The 14,667-nt window shown below is 53.5% G+C and overlaps 1 protein-coding gene across 1 annotated transcript in view; it reads left to right on the top strand.

Annotated features, from left to right (window-relative positions):
- The window catches only part of LOC131555302 (phosphofurin acidic cluster sorting protein 1-like), a 54,704-nt gene extending 40,111 nt beyond the window's left edge, over positions 1 to 14,593 (top strand). Inside the window, exons 4-24 of the mRNA XM_058801220.1 lie at positions 283 to 408; positions 582 to 744; positions 886 to 977; positions 2,936 to 3,016; positions 3,791 to 3,850; positions 4,441 to 4,592; positions 8,415 to 8,508; positions 8,815 to 8,886; positions 9,174 to 9,304; positions 9,428 to 9,560; positions 9,671 to 9,775; positions 11,016 to 11,122; positions 11,400 to 11,554; positions 11,653 to 11,763; positions 11,851 to 11,953; positions 12,698 to 12,740; positions 12,832 to 12,874; positions 12,966 to 13,107; positions 13,191 to 13,414; positions 13,607 to 13,720; positions 13,812 to 14,593. Of these exons, the coding sequence (XP_058657203.1) occupies positions 283 to 408; positions 582 to 744; positions 886 to 977; positions 2,936 to 3,016; positions 3,791 to 3,850; positions 4,441 to 4,592; positions 8,415 to 8,508; positions 8,815 to 8,886; positions 9,174 to 9,304; positions 9,428 to 9,560; positions 9,671 to 9,775; positions 11,016 to 11,122; positions 11,400 to 11,554; positions 11,653 to 11,763; positions 11,851 to 11,953; positions 12,698 to 12,740; positions 12,832 to 12,874; positions 12,966 to 13,107; positions 13,191 to 13,414; positions 13,607 to 13,720; positions 13,812 to 13,927 (2,367 nt within the window). The 3' untranslated portion in view covers positions 13,928 to 14,593. The remainder of the gene's footprint in view (positions 1 to 282; positions 409 to 581; positions 745 to 885; positions 978 to 2,935; positions 3,017 to 3,790; positions 3,851 to 4,440; positions 4,593 to 8,414; positions 8,509 to 8,814; positions 8,887 to 9,173; positions 9,305 to 9,427; positions 9,561 to 9,670; positions 9,776 to 11,015; positions 11,123 to 11,399; positions 11,555 to 11,652; positions 11,764 to 11,850; positions 11,954 to 12,697; positions 12,741 to 12,831; positions 12,875 to 12,965; positions 13,108 to 13,190; positions 13,415 to 13,606; positions 13,721 to 13,811) is intronic.
- The last annotated feature ends 74 nt before the right edge of the window (positions 14,594 to 14,667 follow it).

The following is a 14,667-nucleotide window of genomic DNA, read 5'->3' on the forward strand; positions in this document are numbered from 1 at the left end:
GGCATTTTTCAGCAAGCACAACCTTGGGGCTAAGTGTGAAAGGCACATCCTCTGTGGAAGAGCCTGCTATGGTTGGCCAGCTGCTCCATTGCTCCGGGGATTGTTTGCTGGGCATTGGGGTTTGGAGGATGATGGGTAGGTGCAGGTGGCCTTTGAGGGGCACCTCAAAGCTCAGCAGGTCAGATCCTGCTGTACATCAGCATTGAAAAAGAGTTTTCTACCTGTGTGTCATGCTGAGCCTTGCCCTCATGCTGCCATTTTCTGTGTGCTTCCCTTGCCCAGTACCCACACTTCCTCAAGAGGGATGGCAACAAGCTGCAGATCATGCTGCAGCGGAGGAAGAGGTACAAGAACCGCACCATCCTGGGCTACAAGACCCTGGCAGTGGGAATCATCAACATGGCTGAGGTACAGCGTGCTGGGAGCAGGGGGGAGTCCCACACGGCCTCCTGTGCCAGCTCTGGGCAGGGTCTCATTGCTGTGAGAGTTCTGGCTTGTTGGCTGGCTGTAATACAGAGAGGGTGGGCTGCCAGCTGCCATTGTGTCACCCTGTCATGGAGCTTGTCTGTCTGTCTGTCTAGGTCATGCAGCACCCAACGGATGGTGGGCAGCTCCTGGGCCTCCACAGCAACATGAAGGACGTGAACATTCGAGTGGCTGAAATCAGCATCTACTCTCTGTCCAGCCAGCCCATCGACCATGAGGATGGGAATGTCCCCTCAGGTCCTAAAATCAAAGCTTCAGGTGTGTTCAGTGCTCAGAGCTGCAGGCAGACATTGGGGACACATTTGGGTAACAGAGTGTGTCCCCAGCACTGCCAGTGCTTTCCCTGGAGCCATGACAGGCACCATGCTGAGCTGGGGCACTTGCACTGTCTGCTTTCAGATCGCTCCCCAGACATTGATAACTACTCTGAAGAAGAGGACGACAGCTTCTCCTCAGAGCAGGAAGCCAGTGATGATGCTGTGCAGGGTCAGGTAAGGGAGGCCTGGCAAAGATTCTTTATGTCCTGGTCCTGTTTCTGAGGCAAGAGTCAGACATTGAGGTTCTTGATCATCCTGAGCCCTCTCATCCCCTTGTAAACATTTGGCATTGTTTCAGAAGGCTGAGAGCTGTAATACCTCACAGCAAAAAGAAGGTTGACAGCAGTGGTCTGCTGTCAAGTCCATTGTAAGGCAAGGGACTTTGGAGAACCATAGAGCTCATCTGTCTGTCTCTGGAGCTGTCTGGTCTGCAGCAGAAAACCCCTGCTGAGCTCTCTCCATCTTGCACCATGATTTTCTCCCTGTGACACCAGGTCAGAGACTCCTCACTGTCTGAGAGAGAGCAGGGATTTTAGGAAGAAGTAGTTCTGAAAATGATCAGAGGTGGCAAAGCCATCCCAGCCCTGTGATGAGATGTGTCACTGCTGTTTGCTGTGCTGTACTCAAGGCCATGGAACACCTTGTGGAAGTGTGCTGATAAAGCACAGGGACAAACCCCTGGTCAGACTTGTTGTGGTCTGAGGGTAACTGAGGTTATTGGGGCAGATCAGAGTGAAGCAACACTGGATGACCAGTGTTTATAAATATATATCTATATGACAGGTTTATTTCAGAACAACTTGGTTGCAATGGGAAGGAGCTATGTGGCCATTTTGGTTATTACCATAGTAATTACCCATAGTAATACAATGGTATAAAAGTGTAAAGATACCACTTCAGAAAATATAACAGAAAAAGAAAGAGAGGTAAAGAAACAATAAGAGTAGATAGTGGAGAGGGAAGACATCACCAGCTGGGGATTCAGATTTGATTATTGCTTGGTTGAAGTGATGGTTGTAGTCTTGCTGGGGGAAGCCTCAAACAGGGAGTTCAGTGGTTAATGTGCATTCAGGTTTAGGTGGGAATGCCCAGGTACCTCCACTGGAGTGGGGACCTTTACACTGTGTAATGTAACACTGTGGTTTATGTGCAGTCCTCAGGTGAAAGGCCTCAGGAATGAGTCTGGGGTGCTTGGGGTGGGTAGGGGGGTGGTCTTTGATAGTTTGGCACCTTCTAAGACTTGAGAGCTCTCTCTCACTTCAGTGCAGTTGAGCCAGTTATGCCACATCAGAAGGGATGAATACCTTCAGGCCTAAGGGAGGGGGAGATGGGGGAGGAAGTTTTACACCTGAGCCAGTTGTGTAAGGGATATTGGTCTGATGAAAAGCATTATCCCGTCCAGCAGGGCCTCTTGTGGCCTCTTCCTTTATCTGGCTCAAAACCCAGCTTGTTGCTAAACTGAAGTTGGTTTGTCCTGGTCAATCTCTGGTGATGGGTACTCACCCCTCTGCACCTGGGCTGTTCCTAGGCAGATCAGAGGCTTCTCCACCACACATCCAAAAATTCTCCTCCTCCTCCCCTTTGGGCCTCAGCAATGCTCACCTGCTGCTTTTGTAAATGCCCATTTGTTCAAGTCATTAACCATTATCACCATTATCATTTCAGTCTCTCACAAGGGTCCTCCAGATTACCTGTCCCATCATGCTGGGTTAATATAGCAGGAGCCCATGTCCCTGGGAGTTGTGCGTATTGTTATATTGTTAAGGCTAATCACTGGAAAAAATGTTTCTTTGTGATTCCTGTGCTCTCTGAGCTAACTCTGGAGAGAGGAGAGCAGGAGAACAGGGAGGCAAATGGGTCCTGAGGAGGCTGTGTCTCCTCTTATCTTGCTGATACATTCTTCTCTGAAGGGGCCTGGTGATAGAAATGCTGGGGAAGAATGTCTGAAGGGGAACAGTGCTAAGGAGAGAGAAGGAGATCCATAGAGAGAGGTAGCAGAAAAAGACAAGATTTTGGGAGCAGAGTGAATCAAAACTTTTCAAAATGGAGGGCAAATGTGAGTCAGGAAAATTTTAGGAGGGGCTGCTCCATGAACACAGTTGTTCTAATGTACTGTGACTTTTTGCCTGCAGGATCTGTTTGATGAAGAGGATGACTTGAGGAAAACCAAGAAGTCCAGGAGGAAAATGAGCCGAACCACATCAATTGGCAGAGTAACATCAGCATTTACAGCATGATCAAAGGGATGGAAGGGATTCACTTTCTCCCCTCTCTGAAGGCAGTGAGGGGTGTTGGGAAGGGGAGATGCTGGTGCAGAGCAGTGGAGAGGGCCCTTGGCTCTGAGAAGGAGCAAAACTCTTGCCATTAATGAGCTAGCTTGTTGCTCAGAGCTGTATCCCAGTTCATGGCCTGTACTGTGTTCAGCCTGGCTTTGTATCAGTGGTGATCTGTGTGCAACAGAGTTTTGACTTGCTACTGTCACATGGTCTCCTTCCTTTCTTGAGGAAGAGGAGGGTGGGCACAAGGAGAGCTGAACTATTAGCACTCCTCTGCATGTCTGCAGAAGGGAGGAGCTGCTCTGCCAGACCCTTGCTCTCCAAACTTCTCATCCCTGTTGACTTCAGCCCTGCAGATCCCTGGCCACCTTCTTCCTGAGTTTGTTGCCCATCTTTTCTTGCTTGAAGGCAGTATTGTTCAACCAGGTGGTCTGGGGAGAAACAGGATTTAAATGAAGTGCTAATTCAGCCTGTAGCAGAGAAAGTATGAATCCTTGCATCCTCCCTCATGCCCAGACTGTGGCTTCTTGTGGAGTTCAGAGGTAGTTCCAAGTCCTACAGCAAATTTAGAGAGAGAGAGAGAGAGCAATCATAGCTGACCTTGGACCTCTGGACAGCATGTCCAGAGAGAATAACCATGGCCTGTATGTTAGCTTGGAATGTGGTTTGATGGTTTTGCTGATCTTTTTTTCTTCCTTTCTTTTGTTTTAGCAACCAAACTTCAAGCAGAAATTTGTGGCTTTGCTGAGGAGGTTCAGAGTGACAGAAGAGGTAAGAAGCAGGAAAGCTGCCCCATCTGGCAATGTCACCTGCAGATGTGTAGGTGTCAGAGTGCAGGTTCCCACTCACTGGGAGCACAGGGTTTGTGAGCTCAGGGATGTGCCAAATGTGGTGTGAGACATGGCAGAGACTGGGACATGGCTTTTCCAAAGCCTTCTGCCTCAGGAAAGCAGCTCTGGGCCTTGTGCTCAATTCAAAAAAGCACCTTCCTGTTGGGGAAAGGTGCCCAGGGAAGAAGAGTGCTGACTCTGCACCAGGAGCTGGCATTGCAGGGCCAGTCCTGTCCAGTTAGACTGACTGCAGGCTCACATCAGCCTGTGCATGGCTTCTCTTGGCTCACAGCCCAGGCTAAGTGTGTGCACAGCCAGTGAAGGTCCTCCCAGGTGTCCTAACTGCCAGCAAGTGTGATGGGTGTCTGAGACTCCTCTGGATGTCATGGCACCCTCCTTTGGCCCAATGACAATGTCACTGGATGTGCCTCCCTGAGGTGGGAACAGTGCCATGGTGTGCCTCATGGCTGACAGGCAGCTTGTACATGGAACTCCATATCTCCTCACTGCTCTCTGGGCTTGGTCCCACAGGTCCTGGACTCTGACCCTGTAGACCAGACCCAGGAGGTGGAAGAAGACCTGGGCTTGCTCTATGACAGCCTGGAAGAGTGCAACAACAGTGACAGTGGCCCGGAGATGGAGGACAATGAGAGTGTGCACAGCACACCCAAGCCCACCCTGAGGTAAGGGTGGCAGGGAGTCCATGGCCAGCAGCACAGCCTGTGGGACCTGGAGAAATGGTCACCAACACCTTTCTGCTGCTTGGGCTAATGCAGGCATTGTCTTGTCTCCACTCCCATTGCCATCTGCTATTGGCACTTCTGGCTCCTCAATTAAAACTGTCCATTAAATCTGATTTCCTTCACATTTAGTCTCATTTTTCTGCCAGCCCAGCATCTGACACTGATCTGCTGGTAAAGCCCTATTTGATCTAAACCCCAGCTGCTCCCAGCTCTCATATCTTTCTGCCAGCAATCCTGGTGTACTCTGGGCTCTCCACACTGAAGCATGCCTGTCTTTTGAGCCCTTTGTGACTGCTTGGGCCAGTCCCTGTGAGATGTGCATGCTGTGTTCCCACCCTGTGTGGAAATGTGATTGGCAACCAGCAGTGCTGCTCCTCACCCCATTCCCCAGGCACTGGGGACTTGCTCTGCCAAGAACTGCTGACTTAGCACAGGGGTCTCCAGGATCCTGCAGGGAAACCAGGCTTTGCTCCATGTCATCTGTGCTCACCTGGCCTCTCTGCTCATGGCTTTTGTGCTCTTGTGCTGTCTTTTTGTGAAAAGATGTCTTTTGTTGTCTTCTACTTGGCTGCATCATACTGCACTTGTAGTCAAGCCAAGCTCACTTGGCATTGTTGTTTCTATGGTTTTATATATAGATTATAGGATCATAGAATGGCCTGGGTTGGAAGGGACCTGAGAGATCATCTAGTGCCAACCCCCCTGCCATGTAAAAAAAAAAAACCAAGCAAAAAATAAACCAAAAAAATCCTCCCATGTATATATAGATTAAAAATATTATTTGGTTGGTATCCCCACTGAAGGTACTTAGCAGGAATAGCAGGCCACAGGCAACCTGAAATTAAATCTGCTGCATTTTGGAACCCATAGGCCACTTGGGAAAAAACAGAAGCATGATAGAAGTTGTATCTTACACAAACCCACAAGTTATTGTGAAGGAGACAGCAGGCACATGGGCAAGCTGCTTAAATTATCTGCTTGGACTCCAAAAGGAGTTTCACATGGTCTCTCCTCAAAGGAGACAAAGGTGCTGTGGGAGAAAAAGGAAAGTCTTTCTGTGGTCATATAGTGGTTTATGTATATAGACTGTGTGAAACTGTAAGAAAAGTCTATTGAGAGTATTTAAATGTAAAGACAGACCTCCACCCTGGTTCTGCAAGTGCCTACTTGCAAACATCTGATCACTGGAACAGCTTTCCAGAGTGAGTGCTGGTTTGTGCTGGTGCCCACCATTACAGTTCTTCCTGGAGTGTTTGGTGCTGTTCCTGAAAGGACATCCTAAAGTGTCTCTGGTGCCTCAGGTTCTGGCAGTGCTGAATGTGTATCCCTTGAATTCACAAGGGAATACTTCACAAAATTCTGGGACTGTATTTTTTCTAAGGAGATGTGGAAGCTGCCTGCCAAGGTGTTTCATGTAGACTTCATGGTTCCCAAGTGCTATGTAGCCTTCTCAGGGGGTAAATCACAGCCCAGCCTGTAAATTTGAGGTGATCCTCACGTTGGATTTCTTGTCATGGACAGCCTTGCTGGACACTGTAAACATCTGTGTGAAGCAAGGAGGGCACTGATGGTGTGCAGCCCTCAGCAGTGGGAATGGGCTGGTGCCCTGGGTTGGGCCAGTGGTACTGAGAGCTGATCCTTTTGATCAGCCAGGGGTCACACAGCTCCAGTTTGCTCCTCACTGGGGCAAAACTGGAGCTGAGGCTGTTACAGGACCTCAATGAATGAGCAAATATCTTCATAGATGACTGGGAAAATGGGTGGGACAAGGGAGGCTAAATTCATTTAGAACAGGAGGCTGTGCAGAAGGACTTCACCTAAATCTCAATCATGCCTGTAGGAGGAGAGCCTTAAACTGCAGAGCAGGAAATTGCAAAAGGGCTCTGTGCTTAATGTGATGTCCTTGAGGGGTGAAAGCTTCTGAATTGCGAGTGAGAGAGGGCACAAACAAACACAGCTTTCATGGGGAAGGGGGAGACAGCCTGATTTAAATGGAGTGTTGAAAGCCAGAGGAAGTATAATATAATCTAGACACATCCAGTGTCTAAGAAAAAGGAGGGAATGAAGATACCTCTTTGTGATGCCAGTGGCATGAGGGGTATGTCACATTCTGGTGGGGTCACTTGGGACAGTATAGAGGAGTATGGAAGAGATGCTGGTTGAGGGGTGATCTATCAGAAAACCTACATGTTTTTCTGGTCTGACTCTTAAGTTACTAATGTAATCTCTTTGGGTTGAATTTCTGGCTGGGAAAGGCAAGTGTAGAGTAATGACTGCACAGAGGGGTGACAATGCCTGAGATTTTGTAGCAGAGGATGGAGGGGAAGAGACAGAGGAAATATGTTGGTAAAAGGAGATGTAATTTATATACGAGTGTGTGGCCTGGAAAAAATGTCCCACCAGGGCACTATTGTGACTCTAAACCTGAAGCAGTCTGGTCACAGAGCCAGTGAGGGGAAAATCAAGCCTTGGCTTTTCCCAAGCAGTGTGTAAATGCTGCTGCTGGAGAGCTGCTCTGTGCAGGAGCCATCATTTATTTACAGAGGTGGAATGTCCTTTCAGGAGCACTAAAACCTGACACACACTGTTGTCCCTGGCACTACAGTGTGCTGTATACAAATGAGGAAGCATGCTAGAAGGAAAATAAAAGGAGCAGGCAGGATGAGATATCCTGCAGGAAACTGCAGGTAAATCCTGGTGAGAAAAGTAGAAAACAATGGAGACACACTCTGATAGAGTACTAACAGAAGAACTTCTCTATATCTTATGTCTCAGTGGCCATCTCTGCAAACCTGCAACCTCATGGCCCTATCTGCACACTGTGCACACCAGGAGAAACATTTCCTGGGAGTTAATGAGCGCATACACAAAGCTTAGAGGGAAGCTAGCTCTGATCTCCTGCAGCAAAGTCACACATTGCAGGTGGATTCTGGTTGCTGTGAAGGTCCTGGGAAAACTGGCAAGTGAGATCCCAGTGATAGACTCCACTTGTTTCCTAAAGAGTGGTCTTGGAGCAACCCACAGGCTGTGAAAGGGGTCCTTGGCAAAGAAATCATGTGTGGAAAAAGGGTAAGCAAAGGTGGAAGCTTGCACTGTAGTGGTGTAGACTGTCCTGGCTTCCCCAGGAATGTTCCTGTGTGAACTATGGTGACTTGAAAACAGGACTAGGAGCTGCACTATGCAACTCTACCAAAATGTCAGCCCAGAGACCGAAAACTTGGCAAATTTATGTATTGTGCTACCTGAGGTGTGATTCTGTGTGCAGTAGTGAGACCTTCAGAGCCTGGGGAAGGAGAATGCTGCAGTTGGAAGTGTGCAACAGGCAGAGACAAGGAGCAATCCCTGGAAAAGGGGAGGCAGAAGGGAAGGCAGCAGAAGTCTGAGGAAGCAGAGAGGTTTAGGGACACTCTGAAATTGTGGTGTTAACAGAGACTATACCAGTGAGCTGGGGCAGAGTGGCAGCTCCTCATCTGCCCTTCAGGGGTAGGGGATCACCTGAGGCAGAAGGCACCAGGAGCCCCTGCCCTGAGCTCCCAAGGTCACAGGGCACTGCTGACAGCTCTGCTCCTCAGCTGTGCATCACCCACACACCTGGCTGTCAGGCCCTGTGTCCCACTGAGGACCTCTCCACAGAGCTCTGTGCTTGGGACAGGCTGGTGGGGGTGTGCTGGGGTCATGGTGACTTTGTTCCTCTCTTATTCCTGCCTTTTTCTCTCCCGTCTGTCTGTCTGTCCGTCCGTTCGTCTGTCTGTTTCTCTGCAGGCGTTTCTTTGAGGGAGTCTCTCATTCTGGTTCCCAGACTGAGATCGGCAGTCTGCACAGCCAGAAAGGGCAAGATCAAGAGTCGGGCAGCCCTGTGAGTTACACCTCCATCTCCACCACCACCTCCTGCCCCTGTCCCTCCCCAGCCAGCCCAGCACCCCCACAGCACTCTGAGACCACAGCTCCTGCCTGGGGCTGCTCCTTTCCTTCTTTCCTCCTCTTCTTCCCAGCACAGGCAGGCAGGTAGCGATGGGGGACATCCTCTGGGACCGCTCCCAGAGATGCCCTGGGGCTCCCCTGTGGGAGCTTGTGTTCTGTGAGGCCAGGCACGGGTCACTCACTGGCAGCTGCCCTGCACAGGGTGCTCCATCCTGCTCTGACCCCATTCCCTGTCCCCCAGGACGAGGCAGAGCAGCGGAAGCCAGGAGCACAGCGATCGCAGGAGGAGCAAGGAACGGAGGTCCCTGCCGTGGTGAGTCCAGGCTGTGGGATGTGGAGCTCTTTCAAAGCCCAGCTTGCTTTCTGGAGTACCAGGGGTGCCCACCAGGCTGGTAGCAGTGCTTAGGAAGATGAGTAGATTGTGCTGGAGAGCAGCAAAAATTGAAGGAGTGTTAGGGTTTGCAGGACATGGACCCTGCAGCCTTGGCTCTCTGGGAGGGCCACCAGGCTTCTCTTGATGATGGGCACCCATGGGTGCAGGGCTGCTCCTTGTTGGAGCTAGGAGAGCAGGGTGTGTGAAGTGACTCTGTTGGCCCTCAGGAGCTGACATCAGACGAGTCCTGTTCCCGGCTGACTCCCACAGAGGCTGCCATGAGGGAGGGCAGCATGGACAGACTGCCCCAGCTGGGCTCTGGGAGCAAAACTGAGCTCCCCAGTGCCGTGTCCCCCAGGTAAGGCAGCTGTGTGCCCCCTCCCAGGGCTGAGCAAGCTCACATTGGCTCCCTGATCTCAGATGGGGTTGGTGGAGATGAGATTTCCTCAACAGTTTTGCCTCTCCTGCTTCTCCTTCACAGCAAGGCAGAGAGCAAGCAGCTGTGGCGTCCCCGCAGCACCTCCGTGAAGGACAGGCAGAGCTCCAAGGTACAAGGTGGCCGTGCCAGCAGCCTGGACAGTGAGAGCTCTCCAGACTCATGGCATAACACCCAGGTGAGCCCACTTGGAGGTTTCTCATCCAAGAGCTGCCAGGCCTTCAGCCCTGGGTGGTGTCCAGGGTGGCTGAGTGGGGTCGGTTAACCTTTGTGGTGCTGCTGTCCCAGGTGCCTCGAAAGTCTGTTTACGATCAGCTGAACCAGATCCTGGTCTCAGACGAGCAGCTCCCCGAGAGCATCGTGCTGGTCAATGTTGCTGAGTGGCAGGGGCAGGTGAGTGGGTGTGATGGGAGCTGTCAGCAGGGTGGGTTCTCCCAGTCATAGCAGGGCATCCCAGGGAAACTGTCACAAGCTGTGCCCTCCTCTCCCCCAGTGTGGCCCTTCCTTCAGGGAGACAGTGCAATTACAGGGTGCTGAGTCACATACACGAGAGTCAGGTGTGTCTTCTCCATCACACAGCATCACTGGGTCCTCACAACATGATCAGTCCCAGAAAGGCTGGGTAGCAGACTGTGCCTTAGGCCCTCACTGTTTGCTCCTGGCTCCTGTGGGTCAGAGCTTTGTTGGATTCCCTGAGAAAGAGCTCCCTTCCTCTGTGGACATGAGGCCCTGGGAAGCAGCAGAGGTATTTCCCACTGAGAGATGGAAGAGTGTCACCTCCCAGGGAGCATGGACTCCATCATCAGAGCAGGGTGGGGTGTAAGGACAGGCCCAGTCCCTGACAAACAAACACTTGCCTCCCCCATAGCTGGAGCTCTAAAGCCAAAGGTGAGCAAGGAAATGCACATGTGTGCAAACATGCAGTTAGATAAAACACCTGTGAGACCCCTTCAGGATGCTGCAGCTACATCTGGCATCCAGAAAGGGGTGCTGGTAAATTTTGAGACAGAAGAAAGAGCTTAGTGAAATGTGGTGAAGTCTTGACTCACTCAGGCCATGCATTCTTGCCTTGTTCCACTTGTCCTGGATAGGGAAAAAAGGGTCAGTGCCCACTCCCAAAATCAGCCTCCTTGTCCATCTTGGCTGCTTATTTTACCACTATTGAACTGCATGCAGACACCTGAAGAGACAGAAGGATTTTGGAGTGCCACAGTGGGAAAGAGCAAGAAGAGGGAATGAGTAGATGCAGAGTGAGCCTAGAGCAGGGCCCTGCTGTGCAATGGCAGAACTTAAATCCGTCTGGTCCCTGGACCAAACTGCTTATTTCAAGGAATACAGCCTGGTTCTAGGGACAGTTTTGCCCTTGCCATGGCACTGCCACGACAGTGACTGCTGTGCTCAAAAGCAGGAGCAAGGGACTGTCTGGCCCCTAGAGCAGAGCTGGGAGGAGCAGGGATGCTCAGGATGCTGCTGTCAGTCACCTGGTGCTGGTTTCAGCCTCCCTGCATGGCACAGACGGGGACCGGCATCCCAGCTGTAACCTGGGGGTACAGGGCTCAGGGCAGGCATGGGCTGGTGCTGGCCAGCACAGCCACGTTCCAGGGTGCCTTAACCTGAGCTCTCTCCTTGGCAGTACGTGAGTGAGCAGCTCCAGGCGCACAAGCAGTTGGTTGTATCCACGTGCTCCGTGGCAGACATCCAGGCAGCCTTCAACACCACTGTCTCCCGCATCCAGCGATTGTGAGTACAGCTTGGGCTCAGCATGGTGGCACTGGATGGCTTCAGAGAGGGGCTGGGCATGGCCCTGGCTCCCCAGGGTTCGTTGGGGGTTGTGGACAGTTTACACTCTGTGGAGAGTGGGGGGGTCCCAGTACTGCTTTTGCCCATGGCAGTGCACACCAAGCTGGATGTTCTCAGCAGTGGGTTTTTGTCAGCTGGCCTGGCAGACTGTGTTCCCTGGCCCACTGCTGAGCCACTGCACATCCCTCAGGGTCTCCTTTTCCTCTCCCTTTGGCAGCTGTAACTGTAACTCCCATATGCCTCCCCCGGTGAAGGTGGTGGTGGCAGGGGACCAGAGCTACCTGAGCGTTGTCCTCCGTTTCTTTGTGGAGCAGCTGGCCAGCAAGACATCTGACTGGCTCAACTACCTTCGCTTCCTGCTCGTGCCACTGGGTGAGAGCCACGAGGAGCCCAGCCCCAGGGCAGGGCTGTCCTCTCCCACCTCCCCAGACTCCCCTGCCTGAAGCCAACACTGCCCTTCTCCCCTGCAGGCTCTCACCCTCTGGCCAAGTACCTGGCCTCGGTGGATAACAAATACAGCACTCTCTTCCTGGACACGGCGTGGCGGGAGCTGTTCAGCAGGGCTGAGCCTCCCACTGCAGGTGAGGAGCGGGGCAGGCTGGCACCAGCAGTGCCCTGAGGGACAGCCCAGCTGCCATGGAGGTCCTCATGGCTCTTTGTGCCCACAGACACTGTGGACATAGCAGGCCGTGTTGCCCAATTCATCGCCGGAGCCAGCCTCTCTCACCAGCTGCCCATCTCTGAGGCCATGCTGACCTACAAGCAGAAGAGGTGAGTGTGGCCTCAGGGTGCCTGTCCTCCCTCATGCAGCCCCGGTCTGGGACGTGCCCAGGACAGGAATGAGGGACACGGGACAAGTGAGTGAGGCCCTACGTTGCAGTGAGGAGCAGCGTGGTGCTGAGGGAAGCTGGGGTCCCTCAGCACCATTCCCTGCCACCTCCCGGTGTGCTTGGCCCCTCCAGTAGCTGTGACTGTGACAGCCCAGTGGCGGGGGCCAGCTGCCAGGGCTGGGATGGGCTGGGTGGGGCTGCAAGCTGGTACTGTGCTGTCCGGGGGTTGATGCTCGTGTTCCAGCTGCACTCTCACCTCTCCCTTCTCTTGGTTTCTGGCACCCAAGGAAGAGAAGTCTCTATTTTGATTTTTATATCAGGTATTGGCTTGTGCTTGCTGTGCCGCTGCCTGGCCCCTCCCTGCCTTTCCCCATGTGCGTCCATCCGTCCCTCTTGCTGTGCAGAGGAGCCGTGACCCCACAGAGGGGCAGGGCTGCCCTCCCGCATGCAAGCCCTTTCCCAGCACTGGAGGGGACAACTCCTTGCCTCCTTGTGTAGTGTGCCCTGTGCTGCCATGTGGGGGACAGGGGGCCTCATGGGAGGGAGGGCAGAGGAGATGGTCCTAGTGGGTGTGAGCCAGCAGTGAGCCCTGCAGTGCAGGGCTGCCTGGGCACAAGGTCAGCAGTCACACAGCAGTCGGTGCTCAGCACACCCAGACCCTGACCAGACTCTCTTCCTTCTGCAGCCCCGACGAGGACTCCTGCCAGAAGTTTGTCCCCTTTGTGGGGGTGAGTGAGTTGAGGGGCCAGCAGGGGCTGAGGGGAGAGGTGCAGTGCACAGTCCTGCTGATGCTGGGTATCCTCTGGTTTCTCTTTGCAGGTGGTGAAGGTGGGCCTGGTGGAGCAGTCTTTCAGTGCCTCCGGTGAGTCCCTGGCAATGCCCAGCTCTCTTTTCGACAGGCGGGAGGCTCTTTGTGTCTCCCAAACCCTCAAACCCACACTTTTCCTCCCCAGTGGACTCGGATGATGCCACAGTCTGCACCCCCTCCCTGCTGAGCTCAACACCAACCCCCAGTATATCTGTTCCCTATGGCAAGGAGACCATCTGCACCCCGCCTCCCTCTCCGTCCGTCTGCAGCAGCCTCTCGGGAGCTGGGTAAGGAAACCAGGCCCCCTCAGCCTGGGGCAGGGGAGCAGGGGCACCACCTGTGTGCTCCATGTGCTGCCCCTGTTGCCCAGGTCTCCGAGCCCTGGTGTGGAGGTGATGGGCCTGCAGGTGGATTACTGGACAACCCAAGGGCCGGAGAGGAAGAAGGAGGGTGACAAGCGGGAGACGGGTATCAAGAACACCCTCAAGAGCAACTTCCGCTCGCTCCAGGTCAGCCGCATCCCCAGCACCGGGGAGCTGGTGCCCCCCAGCACCATGGCCATGACCGTGGTCACCAAGGAGAAAAACAAGAAAGGTAACCAAGCCCACTCTGGGTGCTCTCTGCCTGTGGGGCCACAGTGCTTTGTGGAGAGGGTGGGGCAGCCTGCAGGAGGGCAGGGCTGAGATGTGGCCCAGCAGGGCTCAGTCAATGCACTGGGGCAGGGGCTCCCACTTAGGGCCAGGTGGGGACATCCTAACATTGGTCCTGTGTGGCCTTGGTCCCCAGTGATGTTCCTGAGCAAGAAACCAAAAGAAAAAGACTTGGAACCCAAAAGCCAAGTCATTGAAGGGATCACACGCCTCATCTGCACAGCCAAGCACCAGAACACCATGTTACGAGGTGAGGGCAGGTACCAGTCCCTTGAGGCTGTACTGGGGCAGCACAGGCTGGCTGTGGTAGGGCTGTGCCTCACTGCAGCCTCTCCTCTCAGTCTCCATAGATGGGGTGGAGTGGAACGATGTGAAGTTTTTCCAGCTGGCAGCACAGTGGCCAACACACGTCAAGTACCTCCCTGTGGGCATCTTCGGCTACTCGAAGAGTGTGTGAGACATTGGGGCATCCCTGGAATGGAGCTGCAGTGGGTTGCAGGAGACAGGGAGATGGACATGCTCTTGTCCCCATCTCCTGCAGACCAGTCCCTGCCTGCTCAGTGGGGGGGGATACTGCACCTGCACCCTGTGGGCCAAGACCCGTGAAGGTGAGGCCAGTGAGACCGGGTCCATGCACCCTCCAACACCAGCCAGGACACCATGCCATCTGCCTCCCATGTCCCCCAGCAGCAGCCTGGGACAAGGGTTGGCACCAGCCAGCCAGCAGGGCCCCAGGATGGGCTCTGGGCCCCACTCTCCACAGATGCACCTGCCAGGCCAGCCCTGTAGCCAGCCAGGGTCCCAGCTGGGCTGGACCCAGGCAGGTTCCCCAGTGCTGCAGCCAGCCAGACTGCTCTGTGCAGGGGCAGGTGCTGAGCAGGGCCCACCACCCCTGTACCACCCTTGCCAGCCCCACTGCCAGCCTTGCACTGCTGTGCTGGCCCTGCCCTCTGCAGCACAGCCTCAGCAGCTTTTCCAGTCCCCCTGCAGCCCTGCTGCTGAGGCTGTCCTCTTCATCTCCCCATCCCTTCCCAACCAGCCCTACCCCGGGGTGCCGCCAGCTGGAGGTGTGGGGTGAGGGCACCTGAGTTTTTTTTTTACAAGATTCTATTTTTTTTAAATTTATTGTATGGTTACTTTTCGGGATTAATTTTAATAAATTAATGCTGTTACCATTATGGCAGGGTGTGTGTGTGT

The sequence above is a fragment of the Ammospiza caudacuta genome, chromosome 3 (genome assembly GCF_027887145.1).
Source record: "Ammospiza caudacuta isolate bAmmCau1 chromosome 3, bAmmCau1.pri, whole genome shotgun sequence".
In the NCBI taxonomy this organism is placed as follows: Eukaryota; Metazoa; Chordata; class Aves; order Passeriformes; family Passerellidae; genus Ammospiza; species Ammospiza caudacuta.